At 45.6% G+C, this 19,880-nt stretch overlaps 2 protein-coding genes across 6 annotated transcripts; both read left to right on the top strand.

Moving 5' to 3' along the window:
- The first annotated feature begins 2,941 nt into the window (after positions 1-2,941).
- Positions 2,942-12,716, top strand: hm13 (histocompatibility (minor) 13). Of its 4 annotated transcripts, none has more exons than XM_040194118.2 (13): positions 3,055-3,283; positions 3,412-3,859; positions 5,102-5,137; positions 7,678-7,776; positions 7,863-7,945; positions 8,313-8,401; positions 8,559-8,644; positions 8,802-8,927; positions 9,630-9,687; positions 9,777-9,897; positions 9,977-10,079; positions 10,161-10,246; positions 11,376-12,716. In XM_040194118.2, the coding sequence occupies exons 2-13, from the start codon at positions 3,626-3,628 to the stop codon at positions 11,443-11,445; spliced, it is 1,191 nt and encodes a 396-aa protein (XP_040050052.1). In that variant the 5' UTR covers positions 3,055-3,283; positions 3,412-3,625; the 3' UTR covers positions 11,446-12,716. The 4 variants fall into 4 exon arrangements, with proteins under 4 accessions (XP_040050053.1, XP_040050052.1, XP_040050054.1 ...); XM_040194120.2 differs by having other exon boundaries at positions 8,757-8,927; XM_040194119.2 differs by lacking the exon at positions 5,102-5,137 and having other exon boundaries at positions 2,942-3,283.
- Positions 12,717-13,329: 613 nt separating this feature from the next.
- Positions 13,330-17,928, top strand: mrgbp (MRG/MORF4L binding protein). Of its 2 annotated transcripts, none has more exons than XM_078081471.1 (5): positions 13,330-13,611; positions 14,961-15,082; positions 15,166-15,247; positions 16,440-16,514; positions 16,664-17,928. In XM_078081471.1, the coding sequence occupies exons 1-5, from the start codon at positions 13,470-13,472 to the stop codon at positions 16,882-16,884; spliced, it is 642 nt and encodes a 213-aa protein (XP_077937597.1). In that variant the 5' UTR covers positions 13,330-13,469; the 3' UTR covers positions 16,885-17,928. The 2 variants fall into 2 exon arrangements, with proteins under 2 accessions (XP_077937597.1, XP_077937586.1); XM_078081460.1 differs by having other exon boundaries at positions 15,160-15,247.
- Positions 17,929-19,880: the final 1,952 nt, after the last annotated feature.

Here is a 19,880-nt window from a genome sequence, read left to right as displayed (position 1 = left end):
AAAATCTGCCCTCTTTGCTTCCGTCTTCCTGTGTAACTGAGATGCTTCCGTAAGCCAGTGAGATTTCATTCATACATAGTGAGATGCTCTTATGTTCACTAGTGAGATGCTCTTACGTTCACTAGTGAGATGCTCTTATGTTCACTAGTGAGATGCTCTTACGTTCACTAGTGAGATGCTCTTACGTTCACTAGTGAGATGCTCTTACGTTCACTAGTGAAATGCTCTTACGTTCACTAGTGAGATGCTCTTACGTTCACTAGTGAGATGCTCTTACATTCACTAGTGAGATGCTCTTACGTTCACTAGTGAGATGCTCTTACGTTCACTAGTGAGATGCTCTTACGTTCACTAGTGAGATGCTCAGTGTTTCATTCGTACGTTTCATTAGTACACGTGAGAGTGTCTCAGTAGTTAAGTCCTAAACGGCTCCTCATATTAAAGTGTTGTCTACTGCAGCATAGTAGAGAAAGGAAGCTGTGGACTATTTACATTACACAATTTCCAGAGTCATGTAGTTGTCTCAGGAAAAGCACATTAATGCTGCGTTCACACCAAAAGCAAAGCTAATTATTCGAGCGAGTAGATTCCATGCAAAGTGAAGTGAAGTGAAAGGTTATATTTCAGCTTTGGTTTGTGAAAGCTAATCAGCGTTGAGGTGCTGGTGTCTAATCGAGAGATGCTATGAGAACGAGATATGAGAACGCGCTATGAGAACGAGATATGAGAACGCGCTATGAGAACATGCTATGAGAACCCGCTATAAACACGCTATTCGTGTGAAATCCTCAAATGGACAACTCACTTTTTTATTCATATCTGAGACTATGCTGTATTACAACTTGAACGTTTGACGCAACTTCTCCTGAACTGGAGAAACGCGAGAATCGCGTTGCTGCGTCTCATCGCATCTTTGTGTGGGATTCTGTGGCACGTTACACGTGGATGTAACATAACTCTGATGTCTCTGGCTGCAGAGCTGGCCATTATAATTATAATGAATATTATAAAAAAAGTAGCATCAGATGTGGGGACTTCTTAAATGCATCTCTTCCCATTCCAAAGGATCACTTGCTTTATTTGAGTTCAAAGAAACCGCGCAGGTAACAGAGGCTTGTTTCACAAACATAAATACATCATCACAAACACTAGTCAAATAATTGTTCCCAGAATTTTGCATGAGCCCATGAAGTGGACAGAGGCCCAGACCTACTGCAGAGACAACCACACAGACCTGGCCAGCGTGAGGAACCTGGCAGAGAACCAGAAGATACAGGATCTGGTTCCCTCACAAGGAATAGTCTGGATCGGTCTATTCAGAGATGGATGGAAGTGGTCTCACGGAACTCACTCCTCATTTACAAACTGGAAACAAGGTGAACCGAAACTTTCTGAAGAGACTTGTGTGGCAGCAAATTTCAGTGCCGATGGACAATGGCAGGTCTCCCACTGTCAGGACATGAGACCCTTCATCTGCTTCACCGGTGTTGTCTCCGCTACATTCATCCGTCAGCTATAGCTTCTATACTCTTGGAATGAATGGTTCCAAACAGGTTCTACCTGAAGGAGGTCTACCATTCATCTGCGCTAGAACCTTGTCCTTCAAAGGTTATTAAACGCACAAGTGGCAAAATGACGCTGCACCCGGCGTTTATAAACCTCATAAAGAACCCGTAGTGAGTTCTAGATGGAACTTTTGCGGTACAAAAGGGTTCTTGGTGGAAACCCAGGGATCTTGTTTGTACCCTTAGAAGGTGGCAATGTCCTGCATAGAACCTCCAGAGAACATTTAGGGTGAACCGTTGTGTGTGGAACCTTTGGGTGTGAAACTCGTCATTATTCGTTTAAAGTAGAAATCTTTAGCAACACCACAAGAGGGTTCTTCTGTTAGAACCAAAGAACCGTCCGTGGTCCAGGTAAGAACATTTATTTGTTAGAGTGTACTTAGTTTTCCTTTTCTAGATTTAAATATTCAATTTGTCATGAGCTTATGAGATATGAATCATTGTTTTAGAAATTCTCAACTGGCTAGAACATCAAAATGCAACTTACATGATAAGTTTGATTCTATTTTCAATCCTCACTCAGTGAATTCTTTATTATTTAAATTAATTTCTTTCACACTTTCACACGCCACTTTCTGTTCGCTGGCGCTGGTTTATTTCAAATTTCTAAATATTTTTAAATGTTTAACTTTAACTTGTATTCCTTTATTTTTAAACTATACACTTAAACGTAAACTAACTACTATATATTACTAACCCATAGCATTATATTTTATTTTTCTCCTCTTGCACCATGTTGTCTTGTCGTCTATTGTCGTACTGTCTGCTGTTATGCACCAGCCGCCATGTTGAATTCCTTGTATGTCTGACATATTATGGCAATAAATGTTTCCCGATTCCCGATACTAGTTATTTCATGTACAAGTTACTTTAATTCACCTTGGCTGAATACATTTAACAACGCTGCCTCGGAGTCCGTCCCGTCAACACCCAACACAGGTGAGGAGGATTTACCTGTACGCCCCTCAGGGAAACCACACAGTGAGGTTCAAGGAACGAAAGGACTTTGTTTAAGGTCCTTGTCATCTTGGTTTTTAAAAGCCCCCATCTCCTTTTTTTTTCACCATCTTTGTTATTTTTGGGATTGAGACCATAAACTCATGTTCACAGTGTTTACTGAGTCATTCTCTCATACTTCGATAGGACCAAAGGAGTCGCCCCCTGACGGACACTACAGAGAATGCAGCTTTAACACATAAAGACTTGACTTTATTTTGCAGACTCAAAGGTTGATGCCTGGTCAGATAAAATATCATGTGAAAACATATTTTGGTCACAACTCCAATATAAAAGGGCATGTTGAAGTTATGATTCTATATGTATGTATATTTACTGCCGGTTCAGGTACTATGTCCTTCTGTTTGGACGTGCGCCCGGGACGATGTTTTGAAATGGGCTTCTATAGTTCTGTGAAGCATAACTTAAGAAGGTCAGGTCGGTCTGTAGATGTGGACCAGGTAGAGGTACCGGTGGCTGGCCCCGCCCCCTTACTGCCTGGAAGACCAACAGAAAACCGGTTTCACAACCAGCAAATATCTCGCGGATATTTGATTTCCGCGCGCGCATGCAGCTGATTTGCCTTCATATTGGAGCGTCTCACGACAACCGGTTCCACCAACAAAGAAGACATGTTGGTTTTCCTCCCTGCGAACATCGTGTATACTAGTGAAGAGGTTCCCCACTCGCTTTCTATACAGGCACTTCATTTTGTCTGTAGTGTAAGTAAAGTAGCAGGCGACCCGACTACGTAATAATGTTGTGTGTATGTAGACACCCACATTATATTGTAGTCATGTATTATACATCCTCATATGTTCTATGTCGTATGTCTTTGGTTTGTTCTTAGAAGCACGTCCGTGACGTCTCTGGTTCCCGTAAACCGCCGCAGAGTGAGACCTCCTCTGCGCCTCCGCCTCTCTGCTCCGTGTTTTAGGAAACGTGGCCTTAACGCAGCGTCCCGGTTGTATGAAGGCGACGCACACCGCCGCCTCCGCCCGCCCGCCGCTCAGCCCGCGTTCCACCCCGCTGCCCCTTCGAAGCCCGCCGCTGAACCAACTACCATGGCTGACACGGAACAAGCCCGGGCCTCGGCGCCGGAGGCCGCCGCCGCCGCCGCCGCGGTCCTGGACGCCCTGAACGCGACGGACGCTAACGGGACCGAGGCGCTCAACGCTACGGCAAAGTTCGTCGCCTCACCGGAGGGCACCGCGCTGGCGTACGGCAGCCTGGTGTTCATGGCGCTGCTGCCCATCTTCTTCGGAGCCCTTCGCTCCGTCCACTGCTCCAAATCCAAGGTAACGGTCGTTCCCGCGGCGACGCGGTGTCACGTCGGCCCAGCCGGTAGCTTCCGCCGGCTAGTAACGGTTAGCTGCTTGAGCTAGCCGCTTAACTAACGTCGGTTCGGTTGACGGCTAACTAGCGGGGCTAACGGCTAACTAGCGGGGCTAACGGCTGGATTCCGTCTGAAACGTCTTAACGTTAAATAATAACCTCCTCGCACGTTCCGTCCTCGGCTCGGGCTTCTAAATGTTTTTCATTCGTCACAATCGATCATTTGTTCTGAAGTGAGCATGAAAAAGGCCGAACTGACGTGACAGCTGTCAGCATTTTAACCACCAAAACAACGTTTAAATATCTACGCGTCCTTATTGTCTTTAGTGGCTCGTCTCGTTTATTTACCCTCTGTTGCCACATTGTGTGTGTGTGTGTGTGTGTGTGTGTGTGTGTGTGTGTGTGTGTGTGTGTGTGTGTGTGTGTGTGACGTGTACTAGAGTGGGTTTATTTGCACTCTTTTTGTGCTTCATGCACGATTCCCTGTTTGGTCGAAGGGGTTGGAAGTAAACTCGTAACGTCACTAGTTGAGTCGTTACTTCTTCTTCTCTACTACGAATTAACAGCACGCTCTTAGTCGCTGTCAGCGATGCTGTTTTTGTGTCCACAGTGAAGTGAGACATAAAGATGTCTGTTGTCACGGTGACGTGAGACATAAAGATGTCTGTTGTCACGGTGACGTGAGACATAAAGATGTCTGTTGTCACGGTGACGTGAGACATAAAGATGTCTGTTGTCACGGTGACGTGAGACATAAAGATGTCTGTTGTCACGGTGACGTGAGACATAAAGATGTCTGTTGTCACGGTGACGTGAGACATAAAGATGTCTGTTGTCACGGTGACGTGAGACATAAAGACGTCTGTTGTCACGGTGACGTGAGACATAAAGACGGCCGTGGTCACGGTGAACTACCACGAGGACGCTCGGAGCGCTTTACCTGGTGTTTAACAGGTATTTTGTGGCAGGTCATCTTCTCTCACCGGTTCGGTCTCCCTCTCGTCTGTCGGCCATCTTTAAAATGAGGTCACAAAACCCCTTTAATCACTCAAACGGTTCTGCTCAGCCTTTTCCAAGGCGGTATCCTGACTGTCTCTTTCGGGCCCTGCTTCCTGCCCCTCCCCCTTTTCTGCCGATCTGACCGCTTTCTCCCTGTCTGTCTGTCTGTGCACACCTGTCTGTCCATCCATCCCGTCTGTCCGTAGGAACTTGGGGAAAATGATTACGATTCGGGGTTCAGAGTGAGTATGAGAGCCGCTTGTTCACAGCACCAACACATGAGCATGGACACGGACGTGTTTACTAACCTTACAGGAGGGGCAGTGCTCCTCTGATCGACACCTGCTCAGGTACTCCACTCATACATGGAGACTGGTGTCCGCCTGTTGGTGTCTCAGCATCAGAGAGTTAAAGCACGGAAGGAGGAGTCTGGATCTTCAGTGAATTCTACCCAGCTGTTTTCATTGATTACCTTGGTTTACTGATCAATAGGTGAATCGTCCACTGGACGGCGAGGCAAACTTTGTTTATAGGTGGACATTGTCATGGTGACCCCCGTTGGTTTGTGGACGTTATGAAGCCTTAAGTTAGTGGTTTTGTAAATGAACATCATGCTGTGTTGAAGAAGACTTGAAACTAGAGACTGAGACGATAAACTCATGTTTACAATGTTTACTGAGGGAATAAATCCAGAGAGAAGTAGAGTAATTTCCTCATAGACGTCTATGGGAGCAGAGGAGTCGCCCCCTGCTGGTCACTACAGAGAAGTAGAGTCATTTCCTCATAGACGTCTATGGGAGCAGAGGAGTCGCCCCCTGCTGGTCACTACAGAGAAGTAGAGTCATTTCCTCATAGACGTCTATGGGAGCAGAGGAGTCGCCCCCTGCTGGTCACTACAGAGAAGTAGAGTCATTTCCTCATAGACGTCTATGGGAGCAGAGGAGTCGCCCCCTGCTGGTCACTACAGAGAAGTAGAGTCATTTCCTCATAGACGTCTATGGGAGCAGAGGAGTCGCCCCCTGCTGGTCACTACAGAGAAGTAGAGTCATTTCCTCATAGACGTCTATGGGAGCAGAGGAGTCGCCCCCTGCTGGTCACTGCAGAGAAGTAGTCATTTCCTCATAGACGTCTATGGGAGCAGAGGAGTCGCCCCCTGCTGGTCACTGCAGAGAAGTAGTCATTTCCTCATAGACGTCTATGGGAGCAGAGGAGTCGCCCCCTGCTGGTCACTACAGAGAAGTAGAGTCATTTCCTCATAGACGTCTATGGGAGCAGAGGAGTCGCCCCCTGCTGGTCACTACAGAGAAGTAGAGTCATTTCCTCATAGACGTCTATGGGAGCAGAGGAGTCGCCCCCTGCTGGTCACTGCAGAGAAGTAGTCATTTCCTCATAGACGTCTATGGGAGCAGAGGAGTCGCCCCCTGCTGGTCACTACAGAGAAGTAGAGTCATTTCCTCATAGACGTCTATGGGAGCAGAGGAGTCGCCCCCTGCTGGTCACTACAGAGAAGTAGAGTCATTTCCTCATAGACGTCTATGGGAGCAGAGGAGTCGCCCCCTGCTGGTCACTACAGAGAAGTAGAGTCATTTCCTCATAGACGTCTATGGGAGCAGAGGAGTCGCCCCCTGCTGGTCACTACAGAGAAGTAGTCATTTCCTCATAGACGTCTATGGGAGCAGAGGAGTCGCCCCCTGCTGGTCACTACAGAGAAGTAGTAATTTTCTCATAGACGTCTATGGCGGTGATCCCCAACCTTTCAATCCTCACGGCCTGGTTACTGGTTTAGCGACACCAACCGTCCTCCTCCTCCTCCTCACGCAGATTCCACGTGACGTTGAATGCGTATCTTCATGGCCGTGGGTTTGCCGTTAATGTTTTTATTCTTTATTCTTTGAGAATCTGGCCCACAGCGTCCTAAATAAAGTGACGTGTGTCTTTATGCGGCTTTAGAAACGAACACAAAGGGATTCTGTGTTTGCTCATGAAGTCTAAAACGGGTCATTTGGCCGATGTTTCGATGACCGACGCTCCCGGTTCAGTGTTTCCCACCATTATAACCATGAAGTAAACCCGGGGAGACACTGCGGTTCTACCTGATCCATGGCGCTCAAACACGCGGCCCGCTTATCCGGAGTGTGGACGACTTTGGCGTCCTGTCGGCGCCGCCACCTCGCACCGTTCCCCGGGCGGATCGTCAGCGCCTCCCCGCCCGATGATTTTAAAGGTCTGGCCCGCGTTCGGTCGACGTGGACAGTATCAGACCCCAACCTGAAATGAGTTTGACACTTCCGATCATCTTGTAACCGACTGAGTTGTCGGCTCTTTGTCTGATTTTCGCTGGCCTGTGGCCATAAGCGTTGAGGTAATTGTCACGTGACCGAGACAAGTGTCCTGAAACGTGTCAGGAAGGACAAGCGCATGTAATCGGGGGAGAATGTGTTTTTTAATTTTTCAAAATAAAACATTGTTCCGAAAAGTCAGGAGAGGAAGAAAATAAGTTCTGTATTCTTTCTGTGCGGCCCGGTACCGGTGCTGTGGTTGGGGACCGTTGTTCTAGACGCCCTGGTGGTCACCAGAGAGAACGCAGCTTCACCTCATGAAGCTTTCACTTCAATCTATAGAACCTGAGGGATAGTTTGTGCTTCTACCACGGGTGGACTTTGTTTCTTAACCGACTCTCATGGCTTTTGTATGTTTTTTTTTTTGTTTTTTTTTACACATACACACTGCAACCCTGCTATAGAGCGACACGCCCAGCTCTTATTTGTCTTTCTGCTCCCAGAATGCATCAGACATGCCTGAGACGATCACCAGTCGAGACGCAGCCAGGTTTCCCATCATCGCCAGCTGCACTCTGTTTGGGCTCTACCTCTTCTTTAAGGTAACGGGGTTTCCTCGCCCCTACTGCAGGGGCCTCAGGTAGCGTTTTCTCTTCTTTGGGAGTAACGTGTGACTGTTCCCATGCAGGTATTCTCCCAAGAGTACATCAACCTGCTGCTGTCCGTCTACTTCTTTGGCCTGGGCGTCCTGGCTCTGTCTCACACCATGAGGTAAAGCACAGCGATGCTCCAACAAAAGTTCTGAGCCTCTTCGGAAACTAGAGCCGTCATGTAGAGAACTAGAACGAGCATTTAGTGTGGAGTGATTCCAAAAATATTTTCTCTTCATTACATAGTTTCAAATTAGCATATGAGAAAAGAGCCGGAAAGACGGTCGAATGGGAGTGAAAAGTATGAAATGAATCTCCACAATTGTGACTAGATTTTAAATGACACATTTAAACAAATTATGACAGTACCATTATTTTTAATCAGGTGACCTTTTTCTTTATATTTTTAGATCTTCTGGCTGTAAATGATGATTACATCATATTGCATTGATGCCTGCGACTAACCTGTCCTTGTCTCTGTCCCGCAGTCCCCTGATGTCCAGAATCTTCCCTGATTCCTTCTCAAACAAACAGTTCCAGCTGCTCTTCACTCAGGGCTCCGAAGAGACCAAAGAAGGTAGGAGGCCTCTCAGCACCTCGTACAGTCCACCATGACAACACGCGTACAGTCCATACCAGGCTGTTTAAAGAGAAGCTAGTTTCCCATCAACCCGCCCTTTCTTCACTTCAGATTTAAATCTGACAGTAACCTTCTTCACGCCGTCTCTCTGCAGAAATAGTGAACTATGAGTTTGACACCAAGAACCTGGTGTGCTTGCTCATCAGCACCGTGGTGGGAGTCTGGTACCTGTTGAAAAAGGTAAGCCTGACTACTATCTCCTGATGGTTGGTTCCAAAAGCATCGTTTCCATGACGTCACTATACCAGGCAGCCAGTCACAGACTCGAATGATGGATCATGTGACATCACAGCACTGGATAGCCAATAACCTGTCTCTGTGCTTGGTGACATCACAGCACTGGATAGCCAATAACCTGTTTGGTTTGGCGTTCGCCCTCAACGGAGTGGAGCTGCTCCACCTGAACAACGTCAGTACCGGCTGCATCCTGCTGGGGGGGCTGTTTGTCTACGACGTCTTCTGGGTGAGTGGATTTTTATTTTAACAGATTAATTTAAAACAAACGGTTTATCCGTGGGTTTTGTGATCATGGTAAACCATTTTTCCTTTTTGCCAAATGAGTAAGTTTACGTTCCCCCTGGGGGCCGTTTACCGTGTGTGGGACGCGGGCCGGTCGCAACATGCGATAAAATGACACATCGCTCTCTCTGAAGTCGCCTGCTTCAGGCCGGCCGGTTGTTAGCGGCTCCGAGCCGCTCCGTCTCTCCCTGCAGCCCGATGCTTCGCCCGCTCCGTGTCCCTCGCACGTATTGTTTTGTTTAATTTTATATAGGATAGGATTCTAATGTCTAACGATTCAGACAAATAAAACCTTCTTTGTACTTTGAAATAGCGTACTTATGTTATCAGTGGCATAAAATGGTCTGAAAATTGCAATAATATCACATATCGCAATAAATGTTGGTGCAATACTCGCACAACAGAAATGTGATATCGTGACCGCCCTAGTGGGACTTTTATTTGAAAGGTAAAACACTGAACAAGAGGCGCGTGCTGCTGAGTATTATGAGACAAAATGTAATCACATACAAACGTTTATTAGTGATGGCGTTTTACTTTCATTTAAGTCCCCAAAATGCCCTTTTAAAGGTTTTCTGAGCCCATAACTTGATGAATGGCAACAGTAACCAGCAGCAACCTGTGTTCTGATTCCGTGTCCCTGCAGGTGTTCGGGACCAACGTCATGGTAACAGTCGCCAGGTCCTTCGAGGCGCCGATCAAACGTGAGTACACCAGATAGGCGGCGGGTCGCTGAGGGTTAAGCGCTCACGTGGTCAGTCGTCTCTTCTCTCCTCGTCTCCTTTGTCCGCAGTGGTGTTTCCTCAGGACTTGTTGGAGCGAGGACTTGATGCCAGTAACTTTGCCATGTTGGGTCTGGGGGACATCGTCATCCCCGGGATCTTCATCGCCCTGCTGCTGCGCTTTGACGTCAGGTAACGCCACCTTCTGCTTCCTCTTCTACTCCTCCTCGTCTTCCCGAGGAAAGTCTTAATATCTCTTGTCCTCCTGCAGCCTGAAGAAGAACAGCAGGACCTATTTCTACTCCAGCTTCCTGGCCTACATCTTCGGACTGGGCCTCACCATCTTCGTCATGCACACCTTCAAACACGCACAGGTATGAGGTCAGGGGTCAGAGGTCGTCTGTACTGAACCTCTACACATACAAAATGTATCTATGCATGTATATTTGTTGCAGCCCGCTCTGCTGTACCTGGTCCCGGCCTGCGTGGGCTTCCCCGTCGTCGTCGCTCTGATCAGAGGAGAACTCACCGAGTTGTTCAGGTGAGGCTTCTTTAATATCTAAGAACCTCCTTTACAAGTGTTTTTCCCTCGTCTCTGTGGACATCTCACAGCTGATTGGCTGCTTTAGTGTTTTTTGAATCCTTTCTGCTCTGTGATTGGACGGCAGAATAAATGACTGCGTCTGTCACAAGTATTTGAAGTGTCAGACCGCATGGACGCAGTAGTGAAGGAAGCCGGACGCGTTTCCATCAGACGGAAGTACTCGCTGACCAAAATCGTCTCGTTCGGTTCTCTCCTCTGACCTGCGCCCTGTCCTCCCTCGTCTCCTTTGTCTTCCTCTCCTCTGTCCCTCTGTCTCAAAAACTTTAGCAGCAGATTTCTTTAGTCGCTTTAAACTTCAGTTTAAGATATAAACTTATACATTCCCTCCCCTCTCTTAAATTTTCTTCCCCTTTCTTCCTCCTCTCCGCCGCCCCCCCGTGGTTAGCTATGAGTCATCAGAGGAGCTCCTCCCCTGCTCCCCCCGGCTCACTTCCTTCCCAACAGTCAGCGGCTCGCCCGCCAGCCTGGCTAGCTCCATGGATGCCTTCTCCATGGCAACAGGCTCCTCCCCCCGTCACCGGTGTTTACAGCCAACCCCCATGTAGAGGCCCCGCCTCTTTAAACTCCTCCCCCACCACTACACACACCTGTCTCCGGGGCAGGTAATCAGACCGTTGATTAATGCAATTTTCTTTTTTTTATGAAGAAATCTGCAAAAATCACATTTTCAAATCGTCCATTTCAGACAACAATCTTGTCCGAAGTGAACAGGTGGAAGTTTACAGCAGAGTAATAGAAATAAATAGAGATAAAAGTCTGCGCTCACCTCACGACATCAGAGGCTCGTGTTTTATCTTTAGTTTATCTGGACTATGAGGAGACGTAACTAATTCTGAGATGAATCCTCTGGAACTCTCTTCACACTTAAATATACCAAATATATTCAGCGAACGGAATGAATCCTTAATAAACGCATTCTCATATAAAACTATTTGAGATTTCATGCTTTCTATTTAGTTTCTTTTTCTATTTTTCAACAATTTGAAAATAATGAAGTGAAGTTCTGCTGATGATGGAAATGGAGACAATGATCCTGATGCTTTTGTTTCTTCGTCCTGGTCTCCAGGTACGAGGAGACCCCTCCTGAGGATACAGATGTCAAAGAAGACTCCGAAACCGAGAAGAAGGACCAATAGCATCCATCGCTGCCCCGCCCCCTTCCTCAAGCCTTCTCCATCCAGCCTGCTGCCACCACATTTCACTGAAGCCCGCCTCCAGCTTCCTGTCTGCCGCTGAGTGTTGTCTGATACCGCGTGAAGGCCCCGCCGGTCTCCGTGGCAACGGTAGATTTGTATTGTAAAGGTCGTTTGGGTAGACTGCGACTCGGAGCCTCGTTGCGACTCCTCTCGAAGTCCTGAACTTCTGTGTTTGCAGCTCAGATGGACCAGAAACCGTTCAGACCAAACGCAAAGATGTTTCTGAACTTAGTGCAAATATTCCTCTCGCTGCTTCTCGTCTAACGTGAAGTCAGAGCTTCCCGTGTTAAAGCTGCATTCCCACACTGGCTGCACGGTGATTGACAGGTCCCCAGCAGCTGGGAGGCGGGGCTTCGGGTCCACAGACGATGCCACAAAGTGTCTCCTTTGCGTTTGGTCTGAACCGCTGTTTGCTTTAAACGGCCTCAAACGACAGTAAAACAAGCGCTGCTTTTTCTTTGTTTCACACACACACACACACACACACGCCTCTCGCCAGTGTTTTCAGTCTCGCTTTACTTAGTTTTATTGTTTCTTGTTGAAGGTCAGAATTTTAAGAAGCTCAATGGCGGATGTTCTGTTCTTAGTCTGAACTAGTTCTGGTTCTTCAGCGTCTGATCTGAATTCCTTTTTGGTGACGCTTCAAAGATCCAAGTCTGAATAAGTACAGGTTTTAGTAAAAAGTCTGACTTTGACGCGTCAAACTCCAAAGGATCCAAATGGAAGCATCAGAGCACGAGAGATCGTGAATGTTTGTCTTTAATTCATCTCAAGTGCCAAAAACCTACTGGAACCATCAACAGTCATTTTCTTAAAGCGGTTTTGCGTCTCAATCTGAAATTTAAAGTAAAGTCTCTAATTTCCCATTTGTATTACTTTGTCAAATGAATATATAATCTATAATTTGAAGAAGTAGTTTTATTTAAAGCTTCCGACTGGACGTGATCGGCCTGGTTATTGTTCTCGATGTTGATCAATGTCGCTTTATAAAGAGATGCACAGTTTTTGTACTTTGATGTAAAAACATGAGAGGAAATCCACATCCTTCGCTCCGTGTCGTTCAGTAGCGCATCATCGTTTTAAATGACGTATCAAACATTTTGTCTTTCTCTGGTTAGATTTGTGCAGGAGGTCGTTTTTATGGCCCTGAATATATTTTATTTGCAATAAACCTTTTTGGGGTGTTTTGATCTCCGTATAGAGAAGCATAACTCTGCGTCCGTCTGGTTCTTTGTTTCGCTTCCTCTTCAGATCCAAAGTCATCTTATTATATTAATTATTTATCAGACTGCTAAAATCTGTCATTCTAATTGAAGAAAAATGCAAATAATTGGTAGAAAGTTTACATTTAACCCTTCTCACATTCTTCCCCACACTGCCATGTTTTTAACTAGATGTGTAGTGGAGAGGTAATCTGACAATAAACAACACTTGTTATTTGGATGATAACTTTTTCTTGCTAAGATTTTCTGTCAGAATGGTGACATGAGACTGTTGAAAAGGAAGTCAGTGTTACCATTTCAATTTGTTTTTTAATTATTAGGAATGTGGCAAAGTGCTCATATAGTTCTCTCTCGTTGCTTTGTGACGTCATTGTTTCTAACCTCCACCTCATAATATGTTACGTAGTAGTGGTGGAGTCTTTCATATCAGACTAATATATCGCCGCACAGATTCTATATCTATTAAATCTTAGATTTTCACTTTAAACATTAGTCAACTAATTTGTATTTTCTTAATATTGTTTACAACATAAGATTTGTTGATGCCAAAATTAAAGCACCTCACAGATTTCCTTCCCCGAAGACATTTATTCTGGAAATGAAATAAACCGACAGCCGGATGTGGAAGTGTTTCCGGCCGCCGGCGGAGGGCGGAGCTAAAGCGCAGACTCTGCTAGCTGGTAGCAGCGTTCGCTCGTCCTCCCGTCTCCTTTTCTCGAGAGCCCCTTTCTCCGGTCGAACATGGGGGAGGCCGACGTGACGCTGAACCAGCCCGACGAGAAGCCCCCGGACTCCGGGTTGGTTCCCGGGGAAGACTCGGTGGTCTGGAGCCACGAGGTGGAGGTCTGTCTGTTCCACGCGATGATCGGACACAAGCCCGTCGGTAAGAGGGGGAGCTAACGCTGCTAGCACGTTAGCTTCTGTGGCCGTTAACGGCCCGTTTAAACCCGCAGCGTTTCTCAAACCGCGGGTCGCGGGCTCCTCGGAGTCCCGCAGGGTCCAGGAATTGTTACGTGTTGGTGTAGTTTGGATTGTTGTGACGTCATCTTTTTTTTTTAAGGGATTACAAACCGGAAGTATCTCCCCAAGGAACAATAACAACAGAAATGAGCCTAATGAAAACCACGACGACCACAACAATAACCGATGGCACTGGAATAAAGATAAAATAAAAGATTACAGCTAAAGTTACCAGTTATTACCAAACGTACTTTGCCACTACTAGTACTGAATTCAAGTGCTGGAAGTAGTAACTAAATGTACTAATATCACAGTAAAGTGATGCAGATTGGTTCCCATCGAAGGGTTGTATGATAAATATATTCCGTCATTGCACAATGATAATACATCTGAAGTGTCACACATGCTACACATGTAGGAATACACACACACATACAGGTAATTGTTATTGCTTCATCCGGCCTTCTCTGTGTTCACTTCCTAAACACAATTCATTGACCTCTGTGGAAAACGTGTGGTCAAAGGAAAGATGGTTAGGAGAGTTGATGAGGAGTTAGGAAAGGACAAGGTGGTGTTTAGTGAATGGACTCTTCCACTGCGCTGCTTGTTGTGATGGACGGAGACGCTTGTTGGGGACGTCAGTCTGCAGCGTCTCAGATGCTTCATGTGTTGTTAGTGTGAGTCGTGCAGACACACAAACAACCCGGTTCAAAGGGAAACTTTATTAACATCACAAGTGATGCAAACTCACATGATCTGCGTCTCGACGTCATCATCGTTATTTCTCGTAAACTGACCAACGATACGTCACTATTTAAATATCCCGCCACAAGGAATTGTGGGACGGAATGATCTCCTTTCCTATGGTGAAGGATGGTTCAGTGGTTTATATGCTAAAGGATCTAGGTAAGGAAGCATTCAAGCTCCTTTCCTTATCATTAGAGAATATAGAGAATAGAACCGTTCTCTCATCCTGGAGCCACTTCACTTCACTCAGTGAGGAACCTTCCTAAGAAGAAAGGACAATTCCAATTCAGCCACAGACGTCATAGTTTCCCTGAGGAGATCAGAACTTAATGTATTTAACTGAATTTTTTCAAAATAAAGTCATGAAGAATAAAATGTTTCCCATGAAATATCACAAGTTAAAATTATTTTTTTTACAGAACAGATGTGTTCAAGGACCGCCGGATAGATGACATGATAGAATTAGTTGCTAATTTGACGCTTGATATGTTACATCTCAGGTTCTGTGTGTGTTACTGTCTACAGGAGTGAACCGTCACTTCCACATGATCTGCATCAGAGACAAGTTCAGTCAGAACATCGGACGGCAGGTTTCCTCGTCCGTCATCTGGGACCATCTGGGTACCATGTACGACATGCAGGCCCTGGTGAGGACACACACAACCACACACACTACGTGAGTCTGAGCATGAGCTGACTGTGTGTCTGTCTGTGTGTGTGAGAGATGCAGCACGAGTCTGAGATCCTGCCGTTTCCAAACACCGAGAAGAGCTTCTCTCTGCCTGATGACATCATCCAGGAAGTTAAAGAAGGTGAGACAACAGCTGACATGTTTTTATTAAGACTTGATGCAAATAGGGGAAATGAAGCGCGTGTGATGTGTTCTGTGCAGTGACCAGCAGGGGGCGACTCCTCTGCTCCCATAGACGTCTATGAGGAAATGACTCTACTTCTCTGTAGTGACCAGCAGGGGGCGACTCCTCTGCTCCCATAGACGTCTATGAGGAAATGACTCTACTTCTCTGTAGTGACCAGCAGGGGGCGACTCCTCTGCTCCCATAGACGTCGATGAGGAAATGACTCTACTTCTCTGTAGTGACCAGCAGGGGGCGACTCCTCTGCTCCCATAGACGTCTATGAGGAAATGACTCTACTTCTCTGTAGTGACCAGCAGGGGGCGACTCCTCTGCTCCCATAGACGTCGATGAGGAAATGACTCTACTTCTCTGTAGTGACCAGCAGGGGGCGACTCCTCTGCTCCCATAGACGTCTATGAGGAAATGACTCTACTTCTCTGTAGTGACCAGCAGGGGGCGACTCCTCTGCTCCCATAGACGTCTATGAGGAAATGACTCTACTTCTCTGTAGTGACCAGCAGGGGGCGACTCCTCTGCTCCCATAGACGTCTATGAGGAAATGACTCTACTTCTCTGTAGTGACCAGCAGGGGGCGACTCCTCTGCTCCCATAGACGTCTATGAGGAAATGACTCTACTTCTCTGTAGTGACCAGCAGGGGGCGACTCCTCTGCTCCCATAGACGTCTATGAGGAAATGACTCTACTTCTCTGTAGTGACCAGCAGGGGGCGACTCCTCTGCTCCCATAGACGTCTATGAGGAAATGACTCTACTTCTCTGTAGTGACCAGCAGGGGGCGACTCCTCTGCTCCCATAGACGTCTATGAGGAAATGACTCTACTTCTCTCTTGATTTATTCCCTCAGTAAACATTGTAAACATGAGTTTATGTCTCAGTCTCTAGTTTCAAGTCTTCTTCAACACAGATGATGTTCATTTAGTAGATGATGGTCCGTTTAGAGTCAAACAGACCATGAAGCAGGGGGACGCTTTAGGGCGGGGCTACACACTGACAGGTATACGTATTCTGCGCGTAAACAGCGTCTCTACATCCTAATATGGTCACTTCCTTTTCCGTGGTGGTTTAAAAAAACATGCTGGCGGCGGTATCGTGAACTTGAGGCCTCAAAAGGTTTCTGTCTGTTCAGGGAAGCTGTGCTTGGAGGAGGAGACCAAGGAGGAGTTCAGGATGGAGAGAGAACCTCCAGCTACACACGAAGAAGGTACATCTAGGACATCCTGTTTACGTAAACATTAGTTTGTTTACTTTGTTTGATTCGAAGGCGAACTGACAGTCGGACTTTTGTTATTTAAACTTCCCTCAAGACGTTTTGTTATGATGTCACTTCCTGTCTGTCCTTTCGGTCCCCAGGCAGCAACTCGTCGCTGAAGGCGTCGGAGCGAGCGAGCAGCGGTCGCGACAAGGAGAGAGAGCGAGACAAGGACAAAGCAGGAAGTGAAGGAGGAACTGGGGGAGGAGGAGGAGGAGGGGCGAAGGAGGCGGAGAAGAGGAAGAGGAGTCGAGCGGCCGAGAAGCTGCTGTCGTCCTCCAACCCGGCGAGCCCGGGGGGGGCCAAGAGGAGACGCACCTGAGAGGTGGACAGGGAGAGACAGTTTCAGAGGAGAGACGGACAGCCGCCGCCAGAGCGACAGGAGAAGAAGAATCTGCCGTCACAGGAGTCAAACCTTCATGCTGAGCGTCACGAGACCGCCTCATCGCGTGCTGCCCACCGGCCGGATGATGATGATGATGATGAAGAAGAGGAAGAGGAGGAGCTTGGTGTCTCCTCGTTCTTTTCATTGTTGTTCACTCGTAGTTTTCCAGCTGTGAGGATCAAACCGATGTAACCCAACAACAGAGGTCGTCTCCTTCGAAGCAGGCGCCTACATCACCCACAATGCAACACGGCCGCTAGACAATCTGCCCACTGCAGAGGTTAGTTACGTTTTCCTGGTTAGTTGAGAGGCAGAAAATGTTATTTTTTGGTAAACCCTTAAATGTTCTTTCTTTCTTTGTTTCAGTACATTTTTTTACTTTATAAAAATAATAAACATAAATCAAATATTTAGGAAATCAAATATTGTATTCTTACTAATTGAAACGTTCTAATTTACTCCCACATCATCGTGTGACTGAACTTTCATTAGCGCTGATGCTAACGTTGCTAGTGCTGATGCTAACGTTGCTAGTGCCGATGCTAACATTGCTAGTGCTGGCGAGCTGCTCTACATCCTGGTACTTTGCCGCTGTGGCTTCGTGCCGACGACTTGACTCCTCCCCCTGAGCGTGAAACGGGCACGAAAGTTGTGTTTTTATTAGCGGCCGACGCGGTTGTGTTGAAGTCATTCAGATTTTCTAGTTTTAAAGAGGTTTTATTTCATTTTTTTCTTTGACTTTTGAACTTAATGCAATAAAATCTCCCGTCGTGTTTGATTATTTCTCCTCAATGGATTTGGTAAGTTTATTCTGTGCGTTTCTTTACGTCTCATTGCGTGCAGTTTGAGGTCATCAGTCACCTGACTGCAGAGCGGTATCATCTTCAACCCGCCAAAATAAAGTGTTCCTTTTTAATTTTTCTGTGTTAATTTATTGATGTTTGAGGCTGTTTGTGTCATTAAAGATGAATTCAGATTGGATTTGTCTCCTCTTGTTCCTCAACAGACTTAAACGTGGAAAGTAAAGTATTTGTGACACCATTTTGAGGTACTTGTACTTTACTCCTTTACCTCCAAGTTCTTCATTACACTGTTTTGACAGCTTAAGTAACTTGACAGATACATATTTGAAATTGAAAATCTACCATTATTAAAAAGACAATTTTTATTTACTAATAAAATAAAATGTTTCTAAAGTAGTTATTAACGGTTTTATCGATGTATCTTTTTAATGTACTAATATGTCTCTCTTCACTTCTGATATTTGGAATGTTTTTGTGAAAAAAGTTTTATTTCATCATATTTTATTTCCAACAAAATAACATTCCAAAAATATAAATTAGAAAAACTCTAAAACGTTTTTGTATTTTTCTAAATGAAAAGCTTTGAATTTTTTGCAAAATGATTAAAATGATCAGTTTCTTTTTCAAGAGTTTACTACTTCTATTGGTTAGAGAGAGAACGAGTAAGATCTATTTATTTATTTGCGGAATGGATGTAAATGGAATATGTATAAACAGCTGAAGATAACACCGCTCAGTGGACCTTTATTGTGAAGGTTGTCTTTCGGTCAAGTTGCAGTGTGTCCATGTGAACAGCAGGGGGCGACGTCCTCCTGCAGCTTCAGGTCTTGATATCGTTTATTCTTTTTGACAGACGCTTTTTTTTTATTCAGCATCAACATTTTTTTTACTTATAAGAATATTAATACCGGTCCCACAAAACGGATTGTTCTATACATTTAATTTAAAATGACACAACATATATATTGTTTCTTGTCTTATCTATTCCATATATTTAAGAACATTACATTATTAAAAAAATACTTTCTTAATAAAGTAACAGAGACTTATGCGTTGGCAAATTCTACATGGAAAAGGCTCTTTTCATTTCAAAATCATATTTCATCCTATATATATATATATAGGATGAAATATGATTTATATATATATATATATGGACCACTTTGTCCCCAAAAGACGTGGTTTAAAACGTCCTGCTGAATGTGGGACATGTTGGCACTTTAAACACGTTAAATGATGGAGAGTTGAGAGCAAAGTGCACGAGGACGACAGGAAGAGACGCAGGTTCCACGTGTTCCACCAGGAGGAATTCTGCCTCCAACACGAACAGTTAAACAACTGTGTCTAAAATACATGCTTTCTAAAGTCATTACTTCTTACTATTAAGATTTAGTCTTTAGAAGACAAACATTTATTATAAACAACATTGTAACAACATTATTCATTAATTGCCGTTAGTTGAGATAAACGAATTTCAATATGTGCTATTGGTAACATTTTATCTATTGACAGCCCTACTATATAGGTGTTATGTATAAAATCTCAAATCAATAAAAAAAAATTCAGGTAGATATTTTTTGAGGAAATAATTACAAACTGTAGTGTGGTAACAGTAGTAAACCGTCTATTAATCAGGTCAGACAGGATGTAAATAATCCTATGACTTCCTGAATAAAGGTCTGACCTCTGACCCCGGTCACCACAGCCCGACCTCGTCCTCTCCAGGCCGAGCGACGGCTCGCCTCAACCCGGCCGGTTTAGGGGACAATAAACGGGGGGAGGAGAGCAGCTTAGTGGGACGAGTGTCAATCGGGAGTCTGAGAGCCGTCAGGGCGACTGAGAGGAAAACCAGCGAACTCTGCATGAATATTCATCAACTGACAACCGTTCCCACACCCGTGTGTGTGTGTGACACATTAACCCACCAACAGTGGACCACCGAGCAAACGGGAAACGGGTCTCATGTTTGGTCTGTCATGAGAGCTTTATCGAACTTTAAAATCTCGTTCGAGGAGCTCTGGTGCTGTTCTAAATATTAAGTATCTGCGCCGATCGGTTGTGTTAAAGATGTAAAGTAGAAATCTGTGACCAACACTCCGCATCGCCGTAAGTTCCCCCACAGCCAGATGA

This window comes from Gasterosteus aculeatus, chromosome 2 (genome assembly GCF_964276395.1).
Source record: "Gasterosteus aculeatus chromosome 2, fGasAcu3.hap1.1, whole genome shotgun sequence".
In the NCBI taxonomy this organism is placed as follows: domain Eukaryota; kingdom Metazoa; phylum Chordata; class Actinopteri; order Perciformes; family Gasterosteidae; genus Gasterosteus; species Gasterosteus aculeatus.
This window is presented reverse-complemented; position numbering and strand designations above follow the sequence as displayed.

Bases quoted from the DNA above. Each gene is read 5' to 3' on its own strand.
- hm13 (XM_040194120.2), top strand. From the start codon at position 3,626: ATGGCTGACACGGAACAAGCCCGGGCCTCGGCGCCGGAGGCCGCCGCC. The intron at 7,946-8,312 runs GTAAAGCACAGC...TCTGTCCCGCAG, and splicing joins GCTCTGTCTCACACCATGAG to TCCCCTGATGTCCAGAATCT. The intron at 9,898-9,976 runs GTAACGCCACCT...GTCCTCCTGCAG, and splicing joins CTGCTGCGCTTTGACGTCAG to CCTGAAGAAGAACAGCAGGA.
- mrgbp (XM_078081460.1), top strand. From the start codon at position 13,470: ATGGGGGAGGCCGACGTGACGCTGAACCAGCCCGACGAGAAGCCCCCG. The intron at 13,612-14,960 runs GTAAGAGGGGGA...TACTGTCTACAG, and splicing joins GATCGGACACAAGCCCGTCG to GAGTGAACCGTCACTTCCAC. The intron at 15,083-15,159 runs GTGAGGACACAC...TGTGTGTGAGAG, and splicing joins TGTACGACATGCAGGCCCTG to ATGCAGCACGAGTCTGAGAT.